At 37.0% G+C, this 20231-nt stretch overlaps 1 protein-coding gene across 1 annotated transcript; it reads right to left on the bottom strand.

The window, feature by feature from the left end:
- Positions 1-2141: 2141 nt before the first annotated feature.
- On the bottom strand, positions 2142-3035 carry LOC140229338 (uncharacterized). The gene has a single exon (XM_072309620.1). The coding sequence runs from the start codon at positions 3033-3035 to the stop codon at positions 2142-2144; it is 894 nt and encodes a 297-aa protein (XP_072165721.1).
- Positions 3036-20231: the final 17196 nt, after the last annotated feature.

Genomic DNA, 20231 nt, shown 5'->3' with positions numbered 1-20231 from the left:
TTCAGTCTATTTGATTATGGCGTTGTTTTTCAGTCGAGTGTTTTCAATAAACTCTTTTCCGTATGCCGAGCAAAATACTCTTTTGTATGGGATTTGCATGGATTCAATTTGAACATTTTGGCTGTACTGGAGACTGTAAATGCTCTTGGAACATAGGAAACAATGTTGTCTTTTTTAGTCTTTTCCTTGATTAATAATGCTGCGGTCATACTGAATGAATCAAAACATGTGTATTATCATAACTACAAACTCTTTAAGATAGCGAAGACTTAAACACTTTAGAACAACAATAGGCCTTATATAGACAGTGGTGACTAAGGCAACTGATGCAAATTGGACACCGGGTAAGTGTTGATCGACATAACTTTATTTCCATAGATTGAAACAGGAAACTAACATTGTATTTCTGATGTACATAATTACAGTCATGAAGTTAAAGGTTGAAAAAAAAAAAACATGAAATGAAAACTGATCTGCAATGCATTCTAATTAGGCCTACATGCAAATAAATGCCTCTGATATGACGGCACCTGAAACAATACAGAAAAAGAAAAATGGCAATGTCTTGCTACTTTGCATTATAGTTGCTTGATTGTTTCCATATTACACTATAATAGGAAGACTCAGTATGCAACGATTTGATATGTACAATCCTGTATGTCATCTACATAGGGATCGTATAGTTTTGGTTGAGACCTAACTTCTCTTTTTTAACTTTTTTTTGTGTGCGATAATGAAAAACTTCTTATGAAATATGATTGAAAAAGCATGTAATTCCAAGACGAAATCAACGTTTTTTGATTAAAATTATTTTTGAAATGGCTGAGATATCCAAAACAGAGCGATCGTGATAAAAGGTGGGACCCACCTTTTATTACGATCGCTTTGTTTTTAGATGTATCAGCCATTCCAAAACCGATTCTATTAACTTTGAATTCCTCTTAGAATGGTATGCTCATCAGTACTATTTCATGAGTGGTGTCGTGGTATCTCGCAAAAAGTTAAAAGCCCAATCCTCGTCTCCACCAGTACTATACCATCCCTTTGGCAATATTCTGGCTTACCCCATATTCAAATTTCGTCCATACCTGTCTGAAAAAGGTCCTTCTTGACAACCTTAAAACTTGCCCAATATTTGCCCGATGTAACAACAACTAATGTATGCAAACTGGATTCCAAAAATAATATTGATAAGTATTGAGGTACAGGTTAATAGAACAGCTCGTTATTACGTCACAGCGGGTGAAACATACCTGCATTTGAATAATGTGTTAGCAAATCGTTATTACTTTGTAGATTCATGCAGATAATCTTAAGTGCGTGTAGTTTTAGGAAAAGTAATATTTACAAAACTAATGATTTACTCGATGCACTGCTAACTGAAAGGATCAAGGTGAGTTATAAATGATATGTGGGAGCAGAAATACGTTGAGATTCGAGTTATGTGCTCTCAGTTGTAATTTAGATTCGTACTCGTAAGGATAAGTGGTTCTTTAAAAAGACGAACAAAAACAAATACGTCAACAAGCGTACGGTACGGCTCTACAGTATAAATCACTAGCGATTTAGATAATGAATATAAAGGAAGATTATAATACACCATCAAAACTAGACAAACTAGATTGGTATTCGGCGAATGGGTAACCACCAGGCCGTCATTTCAGTCAGCCGCTTCGTCGTGACGTCATGCTGGTGCCAATCATGATGGACAAAATTTCCGATACGTCGAGTATACGTTCATGAAAGTTAGTATCTTTTAATGCACAAATTGCAATTTAACCATGGCTTTGATCTTACATCCAACTAGGTATATCTTTCAACATAAGGGCAGTGTATTTTCCTGTCTTATTGTGTTCGATATACCTCTTAGTCGAATTTTGTCTGTTTATCATTCTCCTTGAGTCGTGGCATGACATTTGGAATTTCACATGATATTAAAACGGACAGATAATCTTTGCATCCTAATAAAAAATAGCATAAAACGCATTGTGAATAAACAGGATTTATAACATTGTTATCCTTATTTCAGATATTTTGATTATCAAAATCATTGTATCTATTGCTATCATCATCTGATATCTTTTCTAGCATTTGTGGCGAAGGTACGAATCTGGTCATTAAGAACTGAACCACAACCCCGGTTAACGAGAGTGGAGGACAGCCATGGTCAAAAATGTGACCAGCAAACAGAACGCAGCATTTGCGGCGTTCGAAGGGGCTCCGCCTCCAGGTCGAGGAGTTTCGGTGCCGTCGTCTCCTTCACCGTCGTCGGTCCCAGGATTGTCTCCAGGATTTTCGCCAGGACGCTGTGGCCTATCACCGGGGCCGCCCCCGCTCATCAAGTTTCGCTCGTCCACGACCCCGTGGAAGCAGCCCAGGATGTACGGAAAGTCGGCGGTAATGTGGTAGCGGTAGCTCCCGTCCACAGTCCGTCCGTGGCACGCGTCGAGATCCGCCGTCATCAGCTCGTTACCATTCTCGTCGTTGGGACCATAGATGGGGTAACCGTCCAGCGCCACGCCCACAATGTCGGACGGCACGCCCTCTTCGAGGGTGAACACGCACTTCGGCCTGCTGTGGTAATGGTAGGCGCCATGCTCCGGCGTAGGGTGCCCGTCACAATCGTCAAAGATCTCATTTTCCACGGCGTCAGTTCCCACGGCGGTGTACGGGTTGAACAGCGGTACGCCGTTCAGAGTCAGAGCGATGGTCCCCATCGGGAGCTCCTCCTTTTCGTCCTCCGGCGCCGGCGTCGGCGTTTTCAGTATGTAATACACGTACGTCTGCGCTATAATCTCGCTGGGGTCCTCATCATTTGGATACGGTCCCGCCTCGTGGTCGGGAATGCCGTTTGCTTCGATGACGTAATTGTCGTCATCGGATTCCGAGATCGTGATATATCCCTGGAGACCGGTGTTTTGGTCGGTGAAATTTCTGGCACCAAAAGCAGCTATCTCATCCGTCGTGAGGGCTGAAGTTAGCACGCAAAAGAACGCGAGCGTGCTCGCTAAGATAGCCACTCTTTCCACAATCATTATCTAGATGAGAGGAAAGACGGTATAAACGTTGGAAGGGCAAATTAAAGAACTCTTCACAAGATCATGAGGTGTTTTGTTTATATTGGTTTAAATTAAAAACATCATTACTTCAGGATAAGGTAGCACTTGACAATGTAGTAACAAAAAACGCTGTCGGTTCATGTTATTTCGAACATTATGTCTTCTTGGTAATGCGCTGTACCACCTTATCTTCTTTAAGGAGGGTATTCTAAGTCCCGACAGACAGCCACAGCCGTGTATACCGTTAGTCAGTCGCTGAAAATAAGAGTCACATATTTTCTGTAGTAATATTTACCAAAATGAATCCTGACAACTTCTCAAGGGGATCCCCATTGAAAACGTATTGACACAATATCTACTGACCGATCCGCCCGTGGTTTATCATTTATCAAAAGACCTATTATCAGATTCATAACTGTGGGCTTCTATGATGTAGACTTGCGAGGTCAACTTGTATACAATTTTTTTTTGTTTCGTTATTATATCTCGGTGAAATGTTTATCGAACAATTGAGATGGTTTGATTTTAGCTCAAAAGACAGTGTCAATGAAAAGGACTCAGACAAGCATAGTTTCAATTAGTGAACAATGATTTCAGGTGTTGATAGTAAAATGTACATTGTAGCAACCATGGCAGCTACTGTGATATCATAGGCCTTCAGCAGGCAAGAGAGTTGTTATTGTTGCCATGGCATTTGTTGCTAAGTGTCGAGGGTTACGATAGCTTGCAGGTCTCTTTGTGAAACAGAACACAACACATTAATATCGCCACATCGCCGAGGTATGGACTTGGTGTCATAAATTGAGAAAAATCACTTTTACCACGATGCAGGCGAGTTGCTGACCTACACGCTTTCAAACACGATGCCTGTAAATCATGTCAAAATGTTCAAGTAAGGTCGTAGGTAGAATACCGAGTACTGTATGATATCATTAGATTATCATAATAATAATAATGTTGTCGATATGTTTTCTCTGCAGCCAGTTCGTGTTCTGTGTAGTTGATGTGAGCATTCAGTCATATAAAAACCAAATCAATCCCATGATCCGTCAAAAATGATTCTAGGCCTCCCCTAAATGACATCTTACCTTAGAGCATGGAACCCTTCCCTACGGTAAGCTTTTGACCACAGCGCCCAAGAAGTCCGTTTTATGAGACGTCCGTCCGTCCGCTGGGCTTGTCACAAATGTATCTATGATCATTTCCGATTATCTTACACATTTTGAAGTTAGAGCATGGAGGCGTGGTGCGCACGCACTACCCAGAGACCTCCATACCTATCGTCACGTATATGGTTCCGTACAAGCACACTAAATGGATGAGTCAATTAATAAAGCCTAGCTAATAGCATGAAGGGCGTGTGGTGGGTACGAGGTGGCACGGTGACAGGGGAACGTGGGAGATTGAACCGTTACTTGTCCTACGGGCGCGAACGAGAAAAAAAAAATATAAAGCTCTTTGTTTAGTTGACGCCTTTGGCGAGTTGTATCTAGGTACGCGACGTGATCACAGTAGGTGTGCTTGTGTGTGTGTGTGTGTGTGTGTGTGTGTGTGTGTGTGTGTGTGTGAGATTTTTTTTTTCGTATTACGATAATGACATCTACATAAAGGTCTCACTCTATTACTGTCACTCTTATTATTCCCTCGACTATTTCATCAGTTCTCTCAGGTCTTAGTGCTTAGCTATATAAAGTTTGCATGATTGGTGAATGTCAGTGAATAGGCCTAACACACACACACACACACACACACACACACACACTTTTTTGTTTTTCCTTGATATTTATTTATTTCATTCAAATCATTTGTGAATCAACCCATTCTGGGTGTAACATGAATAAAACAATACAAATACAATTCAAAATACAAACAAATCCATTTTTCAATTAATACTGCAAAAAAATAACTCGATTATGAATCAATCCCACTGATAATTCTTCACATGAAAATATTGACATATGACAAACATATATCCCACACACACACACACACACAAACACACACACACACCTTCCCACCTACCCACTTATATACATACATTTGGGTATATTATGATATATTATTGGCTTGCAGTGTACCTAATTGTCTGTATTTACAGAGCGGAACATTTCACCGGGTTATGCACCCTGCTCGCCCTAAAAAGTGAATAAAGAGGAATCTCAAACGTTCGTGGGTTGTCACATACGGGACCTCCAGTTTATGCCATAATTTGCCCGAGGGAGAGATTGTTTTGCTTCTTACAAGGGATCGGACGACATGATAACACACAACATTACTGAGCAAGACTAAGTGGGATTCGATCCATTTTTATTGCAAGGCAGATAGTACGCGATCGACTGAGCCATGCACCTCATAGCCTTACAACATTATTGTAGGAAGAAGCAAGCTAGGACGATTGTTTTCATTTTTAAACTTTGAGAGCTTAAAGGGACTGTGTAGTTTTGATTGAGACAGAGAATTCAGATTTTAACTTTTTGTGGGATAATTGGAAACTACTTTTGAAACATGAAAGAGCATACAATTCCGAGAGGAATTCATAATTCACTTGAAGAAAATCGGCTTTGAAATGGCTGAGATATTCACACACAAAAAAAGTAAAACAGAGTGGGCCCTATAAAAGGTAGGTCCCATCTTCTATTAGGACCTCTTTAAAAAAACAGTTTTCATTAAACAAACTTTGAATTCCTCTTAGAATTGTATGCTCTGTAACATTTCATAAGAGATTTTTCATTATGTCACAAAATAATAGAAAAAAAAAACACGGGAAGCCCCCATCTCAGCCAAAACTAACTCCAGGAAGAAAATATCTATAGCCATCTGTGGCATCCCATCTTTGCTTTCTTTGAAGTCTAACAGGCTAATGATATGGTCTATTACTGCAATAATACATTAAAGAACGATTCCGAACCAGTAGAAAGCTATTCTAAAAAGAAACTACAAAAGTAGTAAGGACAACTAGAAAATTTGATCACAGTCGGATAAGATATAGGAAAGTTTTATGAATTGTACAGTTTTGCTTACTTTCACAAATCAGTTATTGAGCAGTCATTATGATTATGCAAATGAGTGAACTAATGGTGATGTCACGGATCGCCTTGCAGCTTATGATATAATTGGTTTTCAAGGTCTTAAACACAAAATCTCCATTTCATTTTTGTTCGAACGAAATCATGCCCCGGTCTCAAATCTTATATTGTCTGATTAATCTTTCATTTAAAGTTATGCAGCGGGAATTTACATTATTTTCAATTTAAATAGCTTTTACAACTGAAAAAAAGAAGATTTTCTGCTTCTTCTTTTTTTTTTTTGGCACGATCACTGGAAAAATGTTGAGATGATGATATCCTCAGCTCGCTCCTTTGCAGATTCATATCAACTGTTTGAGAACTGCTTGGCAGAGTTTAGCGGACTTTCACAAATTCAAAACTTCCCTAATCTTTATGCGATTTTGTTCAAATTTTCACTGTTCTGCTTGTACAAATTTACTCTTTCTTTTCAACTGGACATGGTCCAGAATAGGTCTCTAAAGGAACGAAGAACGTTGTAGTGCTGTACAACCGTAACGAGAGCAAAAATATGTACACTGGATGACAGAGATATTATACTAAGTCACATCACTGTATGCAGGGACCGCGATACTGGAAGATGACCACGCCTACTTATTTGCTCAGTGTAAAGTTCAACAGAATTCCCATCGGTACAAGCTCCGCCCATTTTTATTAAATCTCTTTTATCGTGTTGGGAGCTTATTTGACAATGCAAAGCTGGATCTTCTGAGAATAATAGTGCTTGGACGTGCCTAGACCTTTACTTGCTTGGTTCCTCAAGGTCGGGAAGCACCTTAAAGGGTTTTTACAGTTTTGGTTGAGACCTAATTTCAGGTTTCTAACATTTTTGGTGAAATAATGAGGAACCTCTAACAAAATATGAAAGAGCATGTAATTCTATGAGGAATGCAACGTTTATTCGATGAAAATTGGTTTTGAAATGGCTGAGATATCCAAAAAAGAGTGATTCTAATAAAATGTGGGACCCACACTTTATTACGATCTCTTTGTTTTACTTTGGTTTTGGATGTTTCAGTCATTCCAAACCCGATTTTCGTCAAATAAACTTTGAATTCCTCTTAAAATGGTATGCTCTGTACTATATCATAAGTGTTTTCTTGGTATCTCGCAAAAAGTTAAAAGACCAATTCTCATCTCTACCAATACTGTAGCATCCCTTTAACGTGACGCTGTGGTGAATAGTGCCCTGTTGAGGTGACTTAAGTTATGACTCATTTTACATGTCCACTGAAAAGTCATTCGATGTTAAAAATGAAAAGAAAAAACACACCCACTGGACCCACGGCACTAAATCCCCTCCGAACAAAACGAGCCCCACAATCATGACAACAATGTAAAGTATGTTGTTGGGGTTTTGGGGGTTGTTCTACGCATTTTTTTTTTTTTTTATTACTTCGCTATATCTTGTGTGTATTTTTAATGTATTCATGGTCCTTTGTTAACAATGTCTGTAATTCAGTCCTCGGCTGCGATGGATATTGATCAATAAAAACACCTTTTCAATTCAATGCAATTCAATTCAATATGACCAACATGCCTTACACCTGAGAGTACAGCCAAGGAGATATGGGTATACCTCCTTGGCACAACCGCTGCTACCAGTGAACTCGAACCCAGGACCTCAAGTTTAAGAGTCAGTGTTCTTAGCTACTCATTGGAGACCACGCCTCCTGAAGTTAATCCATGTATCCGTGTTTGTTACATTCCAGTGTTCTCCGATTCTCAGTAATCATTTAATCATAATTATAACATGCAATTTAAGCCACATGAGTTCAGCCTATCGCGTAACTGAAATTCTATATACTACAATTTTTATGTCATTATCGGGCCCCTTTTTTGAGTTTCGAAAAATATCCACATTATGATTTAATAATCAAACAAAGTGATACTTTGGAGGTAACAAGAAGTATTGGGATTCTGCGTGAGCGAATCTTCAAGGTAAATGCCATATCGTGTTTATAGTTTGCAGGCTCTGTGTCTAATCGCATCCAAATGATACCCGAGTAACCTTCTAGAAGAAGAACTAAAATTATCAAAGGGAAGTTCCACTTTGATCTTGATCAAAAGAATGTGGTTAAACCAAAATATATTGTCAAAATTTTATTCAAAATCTGACAAATTTTACGAGACATACAAAATTTGTGGAGCTTCGCTTGTTTCTGTGAAACACTAATATTTTTCACTATCATTCAGCATTATTTCTCAACATTTTCTTTTTCTTCTGACGATAAAAATTCATTTTTTGTTCATCAGAGTAAACCTTCTCTTTAAAAGTGAAGTCACTCATCTGCAAGGTCAGGAGCAGTTCAGTCCTTTGTACGGATATAACAAACCTCGAGATATGGTTTGATGAACACTCCATATCTAATAATTTTGACGTGAGCAAGTTTTGACGCAATGGCAAGTTTATGCACACCAGATTTTTCTCTCTGACATCCTTATCTTACAACCAGACACATTGCATAATGTATAGTAAGTGTGTAGTAAAATGAAATAAGTGTGCATACTAAAACGAAGTAAGTGTATCGTAAAATAGACTAATGTCTCAGTTTCATTTTGTTGTATATACCACTTGTACAAACGAAATCATAAAGACAAATCGACGACGATCACATCAAAATATAGATTAAAGTACTCATAAGAGTACTTACGAGATATAGATATGATTACGTGTATGCACAAACATACATTTCATCGTATTTTGAAGCACAACACGTATATACCGGTGCTCAAAGAGTACGTTACAAAAATAGCTATAATAACGTGTATACACAAACATTCATCTTATCGTATCTTTAGGTAACAGGTTGAGGAGACCGTTATCAGATATAATTACTTTGCTTCACTGGGATAATGGCGTTTGTACGATTTGGTATCTTTTATTTCTCTCTTATATTTAATAGTGCAGTTGTTGTTGTTCATAAAAACTTTCTGGCAGAGTTTGTACCTGGTAGATCCTGTCGCCGGATTCACTGCTTTGTTTGATAGTCTTCACTTTGTAAGGGAACCACTCGTCCCACCATTCACCGAGGTCGAGCTCTCCCTCTCCCTCCCTCTCTCTCTCTCTCTTTCTCTTGTATGTGGGTGGATGATGTGAGTTTAAAGTTTCACAAAGGACCCCAGTTCCCCCTTTCATATACTGCATCATAATTTTGAAAAAAAAAAAATCAAGCTGCGCCAAGCGACGGACAAACCCATACTTCGATGATTTCGGCACAAAAGAACTTGTGCGAGCAGCATGCACATTACCGAACTCCCTATAAGAACCACCTCTCTCACCACCCCCCCCCCCATAAAAAAAAGTAACAACATACATAGGTATGGGGGAAAAACAACTCTATAAGAAATGATATTGTATTCATCATTTTCCACGATGTTATTCTCACGAGCACTATACGCTCTGTGGGAACGCTTGCTATCAGTCGACCATTCATCTTATAGCTTTGGCATGCTGGCAAACGGTGGGTGGGTAGGGGCATGTTGCTTCATTCTTGATTTACCTTGGCAAACAGCGATATTTTTGTTAAAGTAAAGTTTGGTCTGTGACATTCATCATCATATCGATGAACGTACCAGTCAACCGTGCGCTTTATCTCATACACGAAGGTAGGTCATGTCAACATAAGTGCATCGTGCGTAATAGAAATGAGAACTCTTAAAGGTTGTGACATTGTCCTACAAACTGTGTGGTGATGCTAATCTTTATCACTGATAAAAGACCAGCCAAATACCGAGAGGCGATCATCCAGTGATAAAACCCCCCCCCCCCCCCGTTAAACAAATCAAAGTCAAAGGGGCAAAACCAAAATTAACACATTTCTTTTCTCTTTCTTAAAGAGGTCTTCGTGGATTTACACCCACCACATCATTCCATTTGGATTTAATGAAATATAATTTTATTATTGTCATATTACTACTTAGAATGCATGAACTTTGCACAAAGTTTCTCTCCGTTAGTGCACAGTCGTTGGCAGGGGTTAAGCAGCATGACTCAGTAATAGCAACTGAGATATTCTTTTTTTTTTTATCTTGTTATGACCCTTTCGTCCGAATGCCGGGCCCTGCCGGCGCCGCTGCATTACCGGAAAGACTTTCTATTTACGTGCATATCTGATTATACCTAAACTGTACTTACCTTTCAACCTTGATATTGACAATGACATCAGTTGGCCACATCTTGGTTTGTTTTTTTGTTTTGTTTTGTTTTGTTTTGTTTTGTTTTTTGTTTTTGTTTAAACTGAACTTCTTCCCCATAGAGCACTATTGATCAGCAGAGCATCATTTATTTCCGCTTCTGACGAATTAAACAACATACCAGCTTACATTTAAATCAGATTCTAAAAATTTTGTATAAGATAAACAAACGGCTGATGTTTTTGACGATCGGGACAAATTCAATTGGTCTGGATTTTCCTAAACTACCAGTAGATAATGTATACAGAATGAATTTTTTTTAATTTTTGTCAAGACAGTGTCCGTACACAGTTATAAATCACTCAAGAATGTCCCGTTTGCACTCTTGTAAACTTGTGAACCCTTTCATTGTAGTTTGACACAAGAATTTTCCTCCAGATGTACATTCCTCCTTCATGTCTCACCTTCACAAACTATCTCTACGTAAATGCATAGACGTTCGAAGGGGCTTGTCAGCATGACTCTGTTAAACAACCAATCTAATTTTTTTACCTTAACTGTTAGAACACCTCGTTCGTATACTATTATTGGAGTAATTCTATTTTTGTTATTACCATATAAGCGCCTTGTCTTCTTTTATAATCACTATTATTTCATATTACGCATACGAATTTACCTCACCAACGTTAAGTGTAGGAGGATTCCATTTACTTCTGTAGACATAAATTTAGCGAGACTACATGATGTAACATTTGTTCTATTGTATAACATAAAAATTCTTTATTTTTGTCAAGACTGTGTCCGTGCACAGTTATAAATCACTCAAGAATGTTCCGTTTGCACTCTTGTAAACTTGTGAACCCTTTCATTGTAGTTTGACACAAGAATTTTTCTCCAGATGTACATTCCTCTTTCATGTCTCACCTTCACAAACTATCTCTACGTAAATGCATAGACGTTCGAAGGGGCTTGTCAGCATGACTCTGTAAAACAACCAATCTAAAAATTTTTTTTTTTTTTACCTTAACTGTTAGAACACCTCGTTCGTATGCTATTATTGGAGTAATTATATTTCTGTTATTACCATAGAAGCGCCTTGTCTTCTTTTATAATCATTGTTATTTCATATTACGCATACGAATTTACCTCGACAACGTTAAGTGTAGGAGGATTCCATTTACTTTTGTAGACATAAATTTAGCGAGACTATATGATGTAATATTTGTTCTATTGTATAACGTAAAAATGTATCAGTATCATTATTGTTATTATCAACGCACATGCACTGCACACCCCCACACATGCACACACTCACATTTACATTCACGCACAGACATTGCAACGTACTACACAAAATACATGGCCCCAGAACAACCATTCTCAACTTTGCACTCAAATCCTCATGACTCATAACAACGATCATCCTGACCAGGGTATCATAAGTAATCACAGTAAATACTACACTATTTCGGATTTCAATAATATGTTCCAATCTTCACTTGATTCCACTGCAAGTCATGTTAACAATTCCTGTAGCAATTCCACAAATAGGAATGATGACACTAATTATAACCCCATTAAAGATTTTAGCTTATTCCACTGGAATGCTAGAAGCTTAAACAAAAATTTTGATTCATTTGAATTACTCCTTCTTTCTTTACAAAATTTTCCCTTTTCCGCAATCGGTATAACTGAAACTTGGCTAGGGCACATGTCTCCAAATTTGTTTAGCCTTGATAGATATAAAATATTTCGCTCTGATCGTAAGAGAGGTAGAGGGGGAGGGGTAGCCCTATATATATATAACGAATTGCGAGTAAAAATAAGAACTGATATTGATATTGAAGGTTGTGAAAGCCTGTTTGTGGAAATCATTAATGATAAAATGAAAAATAAGATAATTGGTGTTATATACAGGCCACCAAATCATAAAACCGAAATGTTTTTAGAAAATTTTGATGAATGCCTCAACACGATTACACAAGAAAATAAGGAAATTTATATTATGGGCGACTATAATATTGACATGACGAAAATAGATACTTTAGCGGTAAAATTAAAAACTATTCTTTTTTCATATGCTTTCCATTCCCATATTGATAACCCAACAAGAATATCCCAAACATCTAAAACCTTGTTGGATAATATTTTTTCTAATAACTTTTCTGTAAATAAATTCATTAATGGTATCCTTATATTATGATATATCTGATCATTTACCGATATTTATTATTCTTCGTTATTCTGAAAAAGTCAAAAGTATTTCAAAACCCAGGCCGATAATGTACAGAAAAGAATCAGACGAGAATATTGAATTACTTAATCTTGATTTAGTGAAGGAAGAATGGCAAGAAGTGTATCTTCAAAATAACGCCGATAAAGCTTATGATATTTTCTTAGATAAACTTTTATATTATTATCGAAAAAACATTCCTTTAGTTAAGAAAAAAACACGCAGAAAGAACAAACATCCCTGGATTACAAAGGGAATCATCAATTCAATAAAAACCGTAATAAATTGTATAAACTGGCGATTACTACCCACAATACAAAACATTTTACAGATTACAAAAAGTATAGAAATATACTCAGTAATTTGATTCGTATTTCTCGTAAAATGTATTATTCCGATAAGTTTGATAATCAAAAGGATAACGTAAATGGTTTATGGGAAACTATATATGAAATAACAGGTAAAAATAATAAGGAAACATCGTCCGTTTTTTATAATGACAACAAAGAACTCATAAACCCTGATGAAATATCTGATGCTTTTAACTCATACTTCGTAAATATTGGCCCCCAATTAGCTTCAAAAATAAAAAACAAACATGTTCATTCAAACTTTACTGAATTTCTTCCACCAAACTGCGACAAATCCCTTTTCTTTACCCCAACAGATGAGGAAGAAATACTGGAGATTGTTAACAGATTAAAGCCAAGTAGATCTAGTGGACATGATGAAATAAGTGTTTATATACTGAAGAAAATCATCAAACAAATAACCACACCTTTATCTTACATTTTCAATCTTTCACTGTCTTCTGGAATATGCCCGAACTCATTAAAAATTGCGAAAGTAGTTCCAATTTTCAAAAGAAAAGACGACCCTTCTCTTTTAACAAATTATAGACCAATATCGTTATTACCTAGTATTTCTAAAATTCTGGAAAAAATTATTCATAAACGCCTGTACATTTTTCTTCATGTAAATGACCTACTTATACCTAATCAGTTTGGATTTAGAAAGGGCCATTCCACCGATTTAGCTATAATTCAATTGTTAGATAAGATTACTGAATCTTTTGCAAATAAAAAACATTTTATAGGAATTTTCATGGATTTATCAAAGGCTTTTGATACCATAGATCATGATATATTAATTTACAAATTAAAAAGATATGGTATTCGTGGTTTAGCACTTTCTTGGATTATTGATTATTTATCCAACAGAAAGCAATATGTACTATTTAAGTCATCTAAATCTCCGAATTCTAATATTGTATGTGGTGTTCCCCAGGGATCAATTCTTGGCCCCCTACTGTTCCTTGTATATATTAATGATATAATAAATACATCAAAAACTCTTAAATTTATACTTTTTGCGGATGATACTAATATTTTTTACTCCCATGAGAACCTCGAAACACTGTTTAATACTCTGAACACGGAAATAGACAAAGTCTCCCGATGGTTTATATGTAATAAATTATCCCTTAATGTCTCTAAAACAAATTTTATACGTTTCAAACCTACTGCTTCACAGAACATTAACAGCAGTTATAATATCAATATTGATGGATTATCTTTAACTGAAGTAAGATCTACTAAATTTTTAGGAATCACAATTGACTCGAGTTTAACTTGGAACGATCACATTCATAATATCCACACGTCTGTCTCAAGAACTGTAGGAATTTTATATCGACTGAAAAACTTCATTTCTCAAAATTCCCTGACTATTCTATACAATGCATTGATCTTACCACATATCACATACTGCAATATCGTTTGGGGAAACTGTGGCTCAACTAAAATTAATCCAATTTTTACTCTCCAAAAACGTGCTGTACGTTTGATTACCAATTCCCGTTACTTATCCCCATCCAATCCCCTATTTCATCAACTAAAAACATTGAAAATTGAGGATCTTCACACCTTTCAAACTGCTGTTTTTATGTATAAATATACATTTAATTGTCTTCCAAAAATTTTTGATGGCTTCTTCACTCCAAATTTCACCGTTCATTCATATCCAACACGTCAGTCGTCCGATTACCATCTCGAAAACCCCAGAATCATTTTAGCTCAAAAATCTTTAAAGCACAATGGACCAGATATTTGGAATTCTTTACCCCCTAATTTAAAACAACGTACGTCGTTGAACATTTTTAAACGAGAACTAAAAAACACCCTCATAATCCAGTATACTTCTGACACATAAAAATATTCATACCACCTGGTCAACAAACACCCTAAACAATGAGTTCACGGCCATAACTGAAGTAATATTCACCTCATCACACTGATACACAAAATAACACTCAACGTACAAACCAAGATTCATCCCAACACAATGCACACCGCACTGCACCGCACGCCCTTCGCACAATTTACTTCCCACTCAGTGAGTGGCAAGATTTTCTTTATGTATCTCTTCGTTGTGCCCTTTGCACAATTACCCCCCTCTCAGTGAGTGGCAAGATTTTCTTTATGTATCTCTTTACCTGGGGCCATCTTCCTCGTCAAGCTTAGCTTATGATGATGGTCCCCTGCATTTCATTTTTATCATTTCCTATTGCTTCCTTTCATATATGATATTCGTTCTTGAAAAAAAAAAAAATGTATGTAAGATCCAAACGTTACGAATACTAGCTGTGTAAATGACTATGTAAGTATTTTGTTGATTTGTGGATTTGTATTGATTTTGAAATGCAGAAATAAAAACTGAACTGAACTGAACTGAACTGAAAACCAGAAAACTGGGGATGGAATTTCGGGGACCACTGTCCAACTACTTGCCAGCATGTCCAATTTCATGTGTGTCGTCTGCGTAGCAGTCATCATGCAATCTTTATCCTTATAAAGATAAGTGCAGGGGCAATAAACCTTTCAGTACACTAAGTAATTGACAATGGGTATTTTGGCGAGCACGCGCACGACATACTGGACTCTTACATCATATAATTTCTTTACACAGCATCTCCACCTCAAATAATGAACTACATCACAGCAAAGGGCAAACTTTCTCATGTGCATGCTTTTTCTATACGGACATTACCATGCGTAATATTGTTGTCATCACGTTTATAACAACATACAGGTATTTGACCACCCTAATAAACAACGTTGCAATAGCATTTACCGTCGTTTTTGTATAGATGACAGCTCCATTTATTTTCTGCAAACAGAATACGTATTTGTTCCTCTCATATCGAGGATCACATAGAAATTGCAGTCTACAGAAAGAATGTGTTCCTTATGAGTTATAATATATTTGCTTCTTTGTTATTTTCATTCCCGTTGTCATGTTTTGTACATGTGGGTATTTTTTTTTTCGAAGAGCCATGAACACCGGAAGTAGGACCTGTGCGCTATACAAGTAGCCACTATCATTAATATCGTTATTAAATCATCAGCAATAATCTTCAGCTGTCTATGTAGCTCTTCCATAGCTTTTGACTTGCATCTCACCTTTGCCTTACCTCACATTGATAATAATATGTGCATCACATATACGCAAAATATCAATAGTGTTAGAGTCAAACCTGCCTATAGCGGCCATCCAAGGGACACGGAAAAAAGTGGCCATTGGAGACAGGTGGCCACTATAGACAAGGTCGTTAACATGGCTTTCCTCTCTAGGGGGAATTGTGTTTAGTGGCCGCATATGGCATGTGGACGCTACAGACGGTGGTCGCTATAGACAGGTTTTACTGTACTCATCTCCTCAGCAAACTTTCGAATCTCCCTTCATTCGTACCGAACCATTGAAGAACATTATGGTGTGTATGTGTGTGTTCACTTAAAAGGTTTATAGGTTTTCGCATCGCGTTGTAAAAATCGATTTGCAAAAACGGTTCATTTCGAGCGTGTTTGAATGGGGACTTGTGTTTACTGATCTGATGTAGATCACCACGTGTGCATTGGTACCACTGTACGCCTACATCCTGTACTCGTGTATATGTGTTGTGCGTGCTTGTATTTGTGGGCTAAAGTTCAGGTTTGTTGTAAAGCTGTTTTTTTTTTCACTTTTATGATTTCTGTCTATCATTGCTTGCTGTTAATGAGATATGAAGGCGTCTTCCTGCAATATCTTACTTTGAGATCACCATTACATGCACACACGATCATCCTAAAACACGTACACATGTAGCAAGTGCATACTTGAACAGTAGGCCCCCCATGGAAGAACATAATCATTATCATAATGGATCTGAAACGGGCAATCTATCCATTTTGTAATCTTTCTTTGATTCATGTATGATTTATGTCTTGCTTTGTGCATTTTTTAACGTGAATTGGAGAATGAATAAACAAACAAACAGACACACACACAAAGGCCTATAATTCAAGCAGAAGAACCCATTTCCCGCAAAAGCTACGCTTGTTATGATCAAGTCGTGAGAGCGCTGACGTAATCAGGAGGACTGAAAACTTAGAAGAACAACAAAACAAAACAAGAACACACAATCGTCAGAGTAGCGCAGTAGCGATCAAGCTCAGATAGCACAGACGACACGAAAACCACTATCGGAAGTTAATTCTTTTGCGTAATGACAACGGGTAGTTTAATGTTCACGACGATTCATTCTTACATAAATCATTTACACAATATTTTCAGTGTAGTAAAAATATTCACACATTTTACATTTATCTTAAAACATATTTAAGCATACGCTCATACTATTCACTGAACTGGTCTCACCTATACGTACCTTTTTTTCTTTTATCTTTTTTTTTTTTTTACATGCATGCGTATTGTTTTGCGAAGTGTTATGGTGTGATATAAACAAATTATCATACAGGGATTATGTTACAAGGAATATATTTATATATGTATAACAGATGTTATATATTTTTCTCAAAATTATTCAACAATCAGTTTTACATTTGACGTAATTCTTATGAGCGTCCAGCACCGACAGACTTCATCAAATTTTATTAAACATTAATAAATTGACAATGAATCACCTCAAAGATTTTATCGATAAGTACAGAATTCACATAAGTTTCATCTCCTCTACAACACAGTCGTTCAATGAATGAGTTTTATAGACGCTGTCGTTAATTATCTGAAAAATATCTCATTCTGAAAATAAATAATTGTGTTTCTTTGATTACGATGGAATGTTGAGGATAACATAACATTTGCATAAGACCATAAAGGAATACATTACAGGAACATTGAGAAATAGCTAATAATACGAGATAACTTATCAAAAATGTCGAGGATATAAAAGTAATAGTCTAGCAAATCCAAAAATGGTGTCAAATACAGGAAAACTCAAATGGATACGTGGTAAGAAGAGGTAGCATGAAAGATGTTAAGTATCAAATCAAAAACACACTGAACATATAACCGTTGGATGCCTTCATTACTTCCAATCAATACACTTTGAATGCGAAGATGAACCGAACCAAAGATGCTACGATGAGCGATTGTCTTTTAAATTATGCTGAAGAAAATGAGTCGATAGCTTTTGTACGCCCTTATACAGGGTTTTCATAATTTCTCCTCCAAAGTATCACAGAATCACGGTTTTCCAATGAATATCGAGACAGAACACATCATGCAACACTTACGTAAGGAACAGCAGGGTTTCAACAGAAAAAAAATTCAAAGGTCAGAGTTAGTTATTAAATAGCTGCGACATATTTCCCGTATACTCATAGCGTCCAGTTAACTGGTGATCAACGGCTATAGCTGTCTCGTTTCCTGTGCCGATTCCAGTACTACACGTGCAGGAATCCCCCCCCCCCCCCCCATACTATGATTGGGCTACGGGGAGGCAAGCACGACTCGCAGATCTTTAACGACTTCAAAAATGTTGATAGCTATACACAACTTATGTTTTAGTGTCTTTTTTTCAGCCATTTTTTTTAACCCTTTGAGAACACACTAAAAAATTAATCCAGTATAATCATGACACAGATATCGTTTATTATATCAATTTTGCAGTTTTACCATGGGCTTTCAGTTTGCCTAAGATTTGAACTTGATGGTAGCTAGACTTAAATTACAGATTTATGTTAGTTTAATTCTACTAAGCCTCCACAGGACATGATCACGGTTAAGATGTCATTTCAACATGGATTATTTCTTGATTTATGTCGTAACGCAGTTGCCTACTTACCCAATAAGAGAGAGAACAACGTGTTTTCTGCATCGCATTGATTCATCTCACATAGGAAGCTTTAATATTAACCTCCGGCGTTACAAACATAGAAAGGGAAACAACGATCGTATAACAGTAGCATGTAAGTCGATCGGGAACCATTATTTGATGAGCTCATGAGCTCATGATCTGCTTAAATGTGCATTCGGGATTGTCAAATTCGCGACTCAATATCGTCATGTGCCCCAGGAGAACGATGCGAACGCAATCGGATCAAAGAAGGTGTGCCCGGGAGAACGACTCGAACGCACAAGAGGCGCGAGTTAAAGTTATCGGCCTCGCCATGCAGTGTTCGCGTCTTTCCCCCGGGCACACAACGATATCATATTGATTTATTCTTTAAAATAAAAAAGAGGGTCGAAACATTTTGAACTTGTGCCCTTTCATACCAGTCATTCTTGTTCAGTCTAGTAAGTTGCATATTCTTTCCACCAATCTCTTTTTGTTTCGTAATCATGACCTATTCGGCTACATTACACCGCACGAGCAGTATGCGGGATGAAATAACTCGCGCTCCCGTCGGGTAGGACCGATGTTTGTAGAATTCGTGATGCAGTGTATTCTCTTCAATAAATGTGAACATATGTCCTACAAAAATTCAAACGTTACTTTGGGGAGATTTAGAATATGTCAACATGACTATACCACTCAGATGCAGACGATACGAATGAAAATAATGTTGTTCTATCAATAATGATAATGATCACGAAAATGATGACGATGATGATGATGATGATGATGATGGTGATGGTGATGATAATGATAAAGATAATAATACACTATGTAATAACAACAAGAATAATTGTAATAATAAAGAAAAGTATGAAGGAAGAATAGAACAGAAAAAAAGGAATTTCGTTACCTCGATAGGAACAACATTTAAAAATTAACATTTCTCACACTGCACTTGACTGCTTACGACACCACATCTTTTTCGTTACACATTCCTTGACGCACGGAAGTTTCCTTGATAACTCACTGTGCGGAACACTGGCGGATTCTACATAATAATTTAGCATAAACCAGCACGTCTCTGATCTCGATCCTTGTTGGCTCTGATGAACAAGGTACTATTCAAAACCTCTCGAATGTTCATTCGTCGTAGCCATTTTTTTGTTTATTTTTTCTTTGTTATATATGGAAGAATAACGAAAATTGGTCAGTACCACCTGTTATGTTATTCAATCAATAATCACTTCAGCATAAATAAACCTCCGCTTAAGTCATGAGCCCGTGAAATAATCAAGAACGTCATGAAACCGTGATTCAACATGCCCGTGCTAGCCACTTGGATTTTGTCGTCTGCGCTCAACTTTTACCTCCAGTTTAGCGTCTTCAACAACATACCATCACTACGTATCAAAATATTAGTATTAACTCTATCATGTGGTGACTGCAACTATTCTACAAAATGGGTTATTCCTTCAAAGAATGTTCGTCGTAACAAATATAGCCATACATATGCCAAAATATATAAAGACATCTATAGACAAAATGCTATCGAATGTGATGGTGGACATGATAATATTGTAATGACCAGGTACGAAATAAGGATTCCTGGAATGATGCAA

The sequence above is a fragment of the Diadema setosum genome, chromosome 5 (genome assembly GCF_964275005.1).
Source record: "Diadema setosum chromosome 5, eeDiaSeto1, whole genome shotgun sequence".
Lineage (NCBI taxonomy): Eukaryota > Metazoa > Echinodermata > Echinoidea > Diadematoida > Diadematidae > Diadema > Diadema setosum.
The sequence above is the reverse complement of the archived record's forward strand: the minus strand, read 5'-3'. Positions and strand labels throughout refer to the sequence as shown.

Excerpts from the sequence above, each read along its gene's own strand:
- LOC140229338 (XM_072309620.1), bottom strand. The coding sequence starts at position 3,035 with ATGATTGTGGAAAGAGTGGCTATCTTAGCGAGCACGCTCGCGTTCTTT.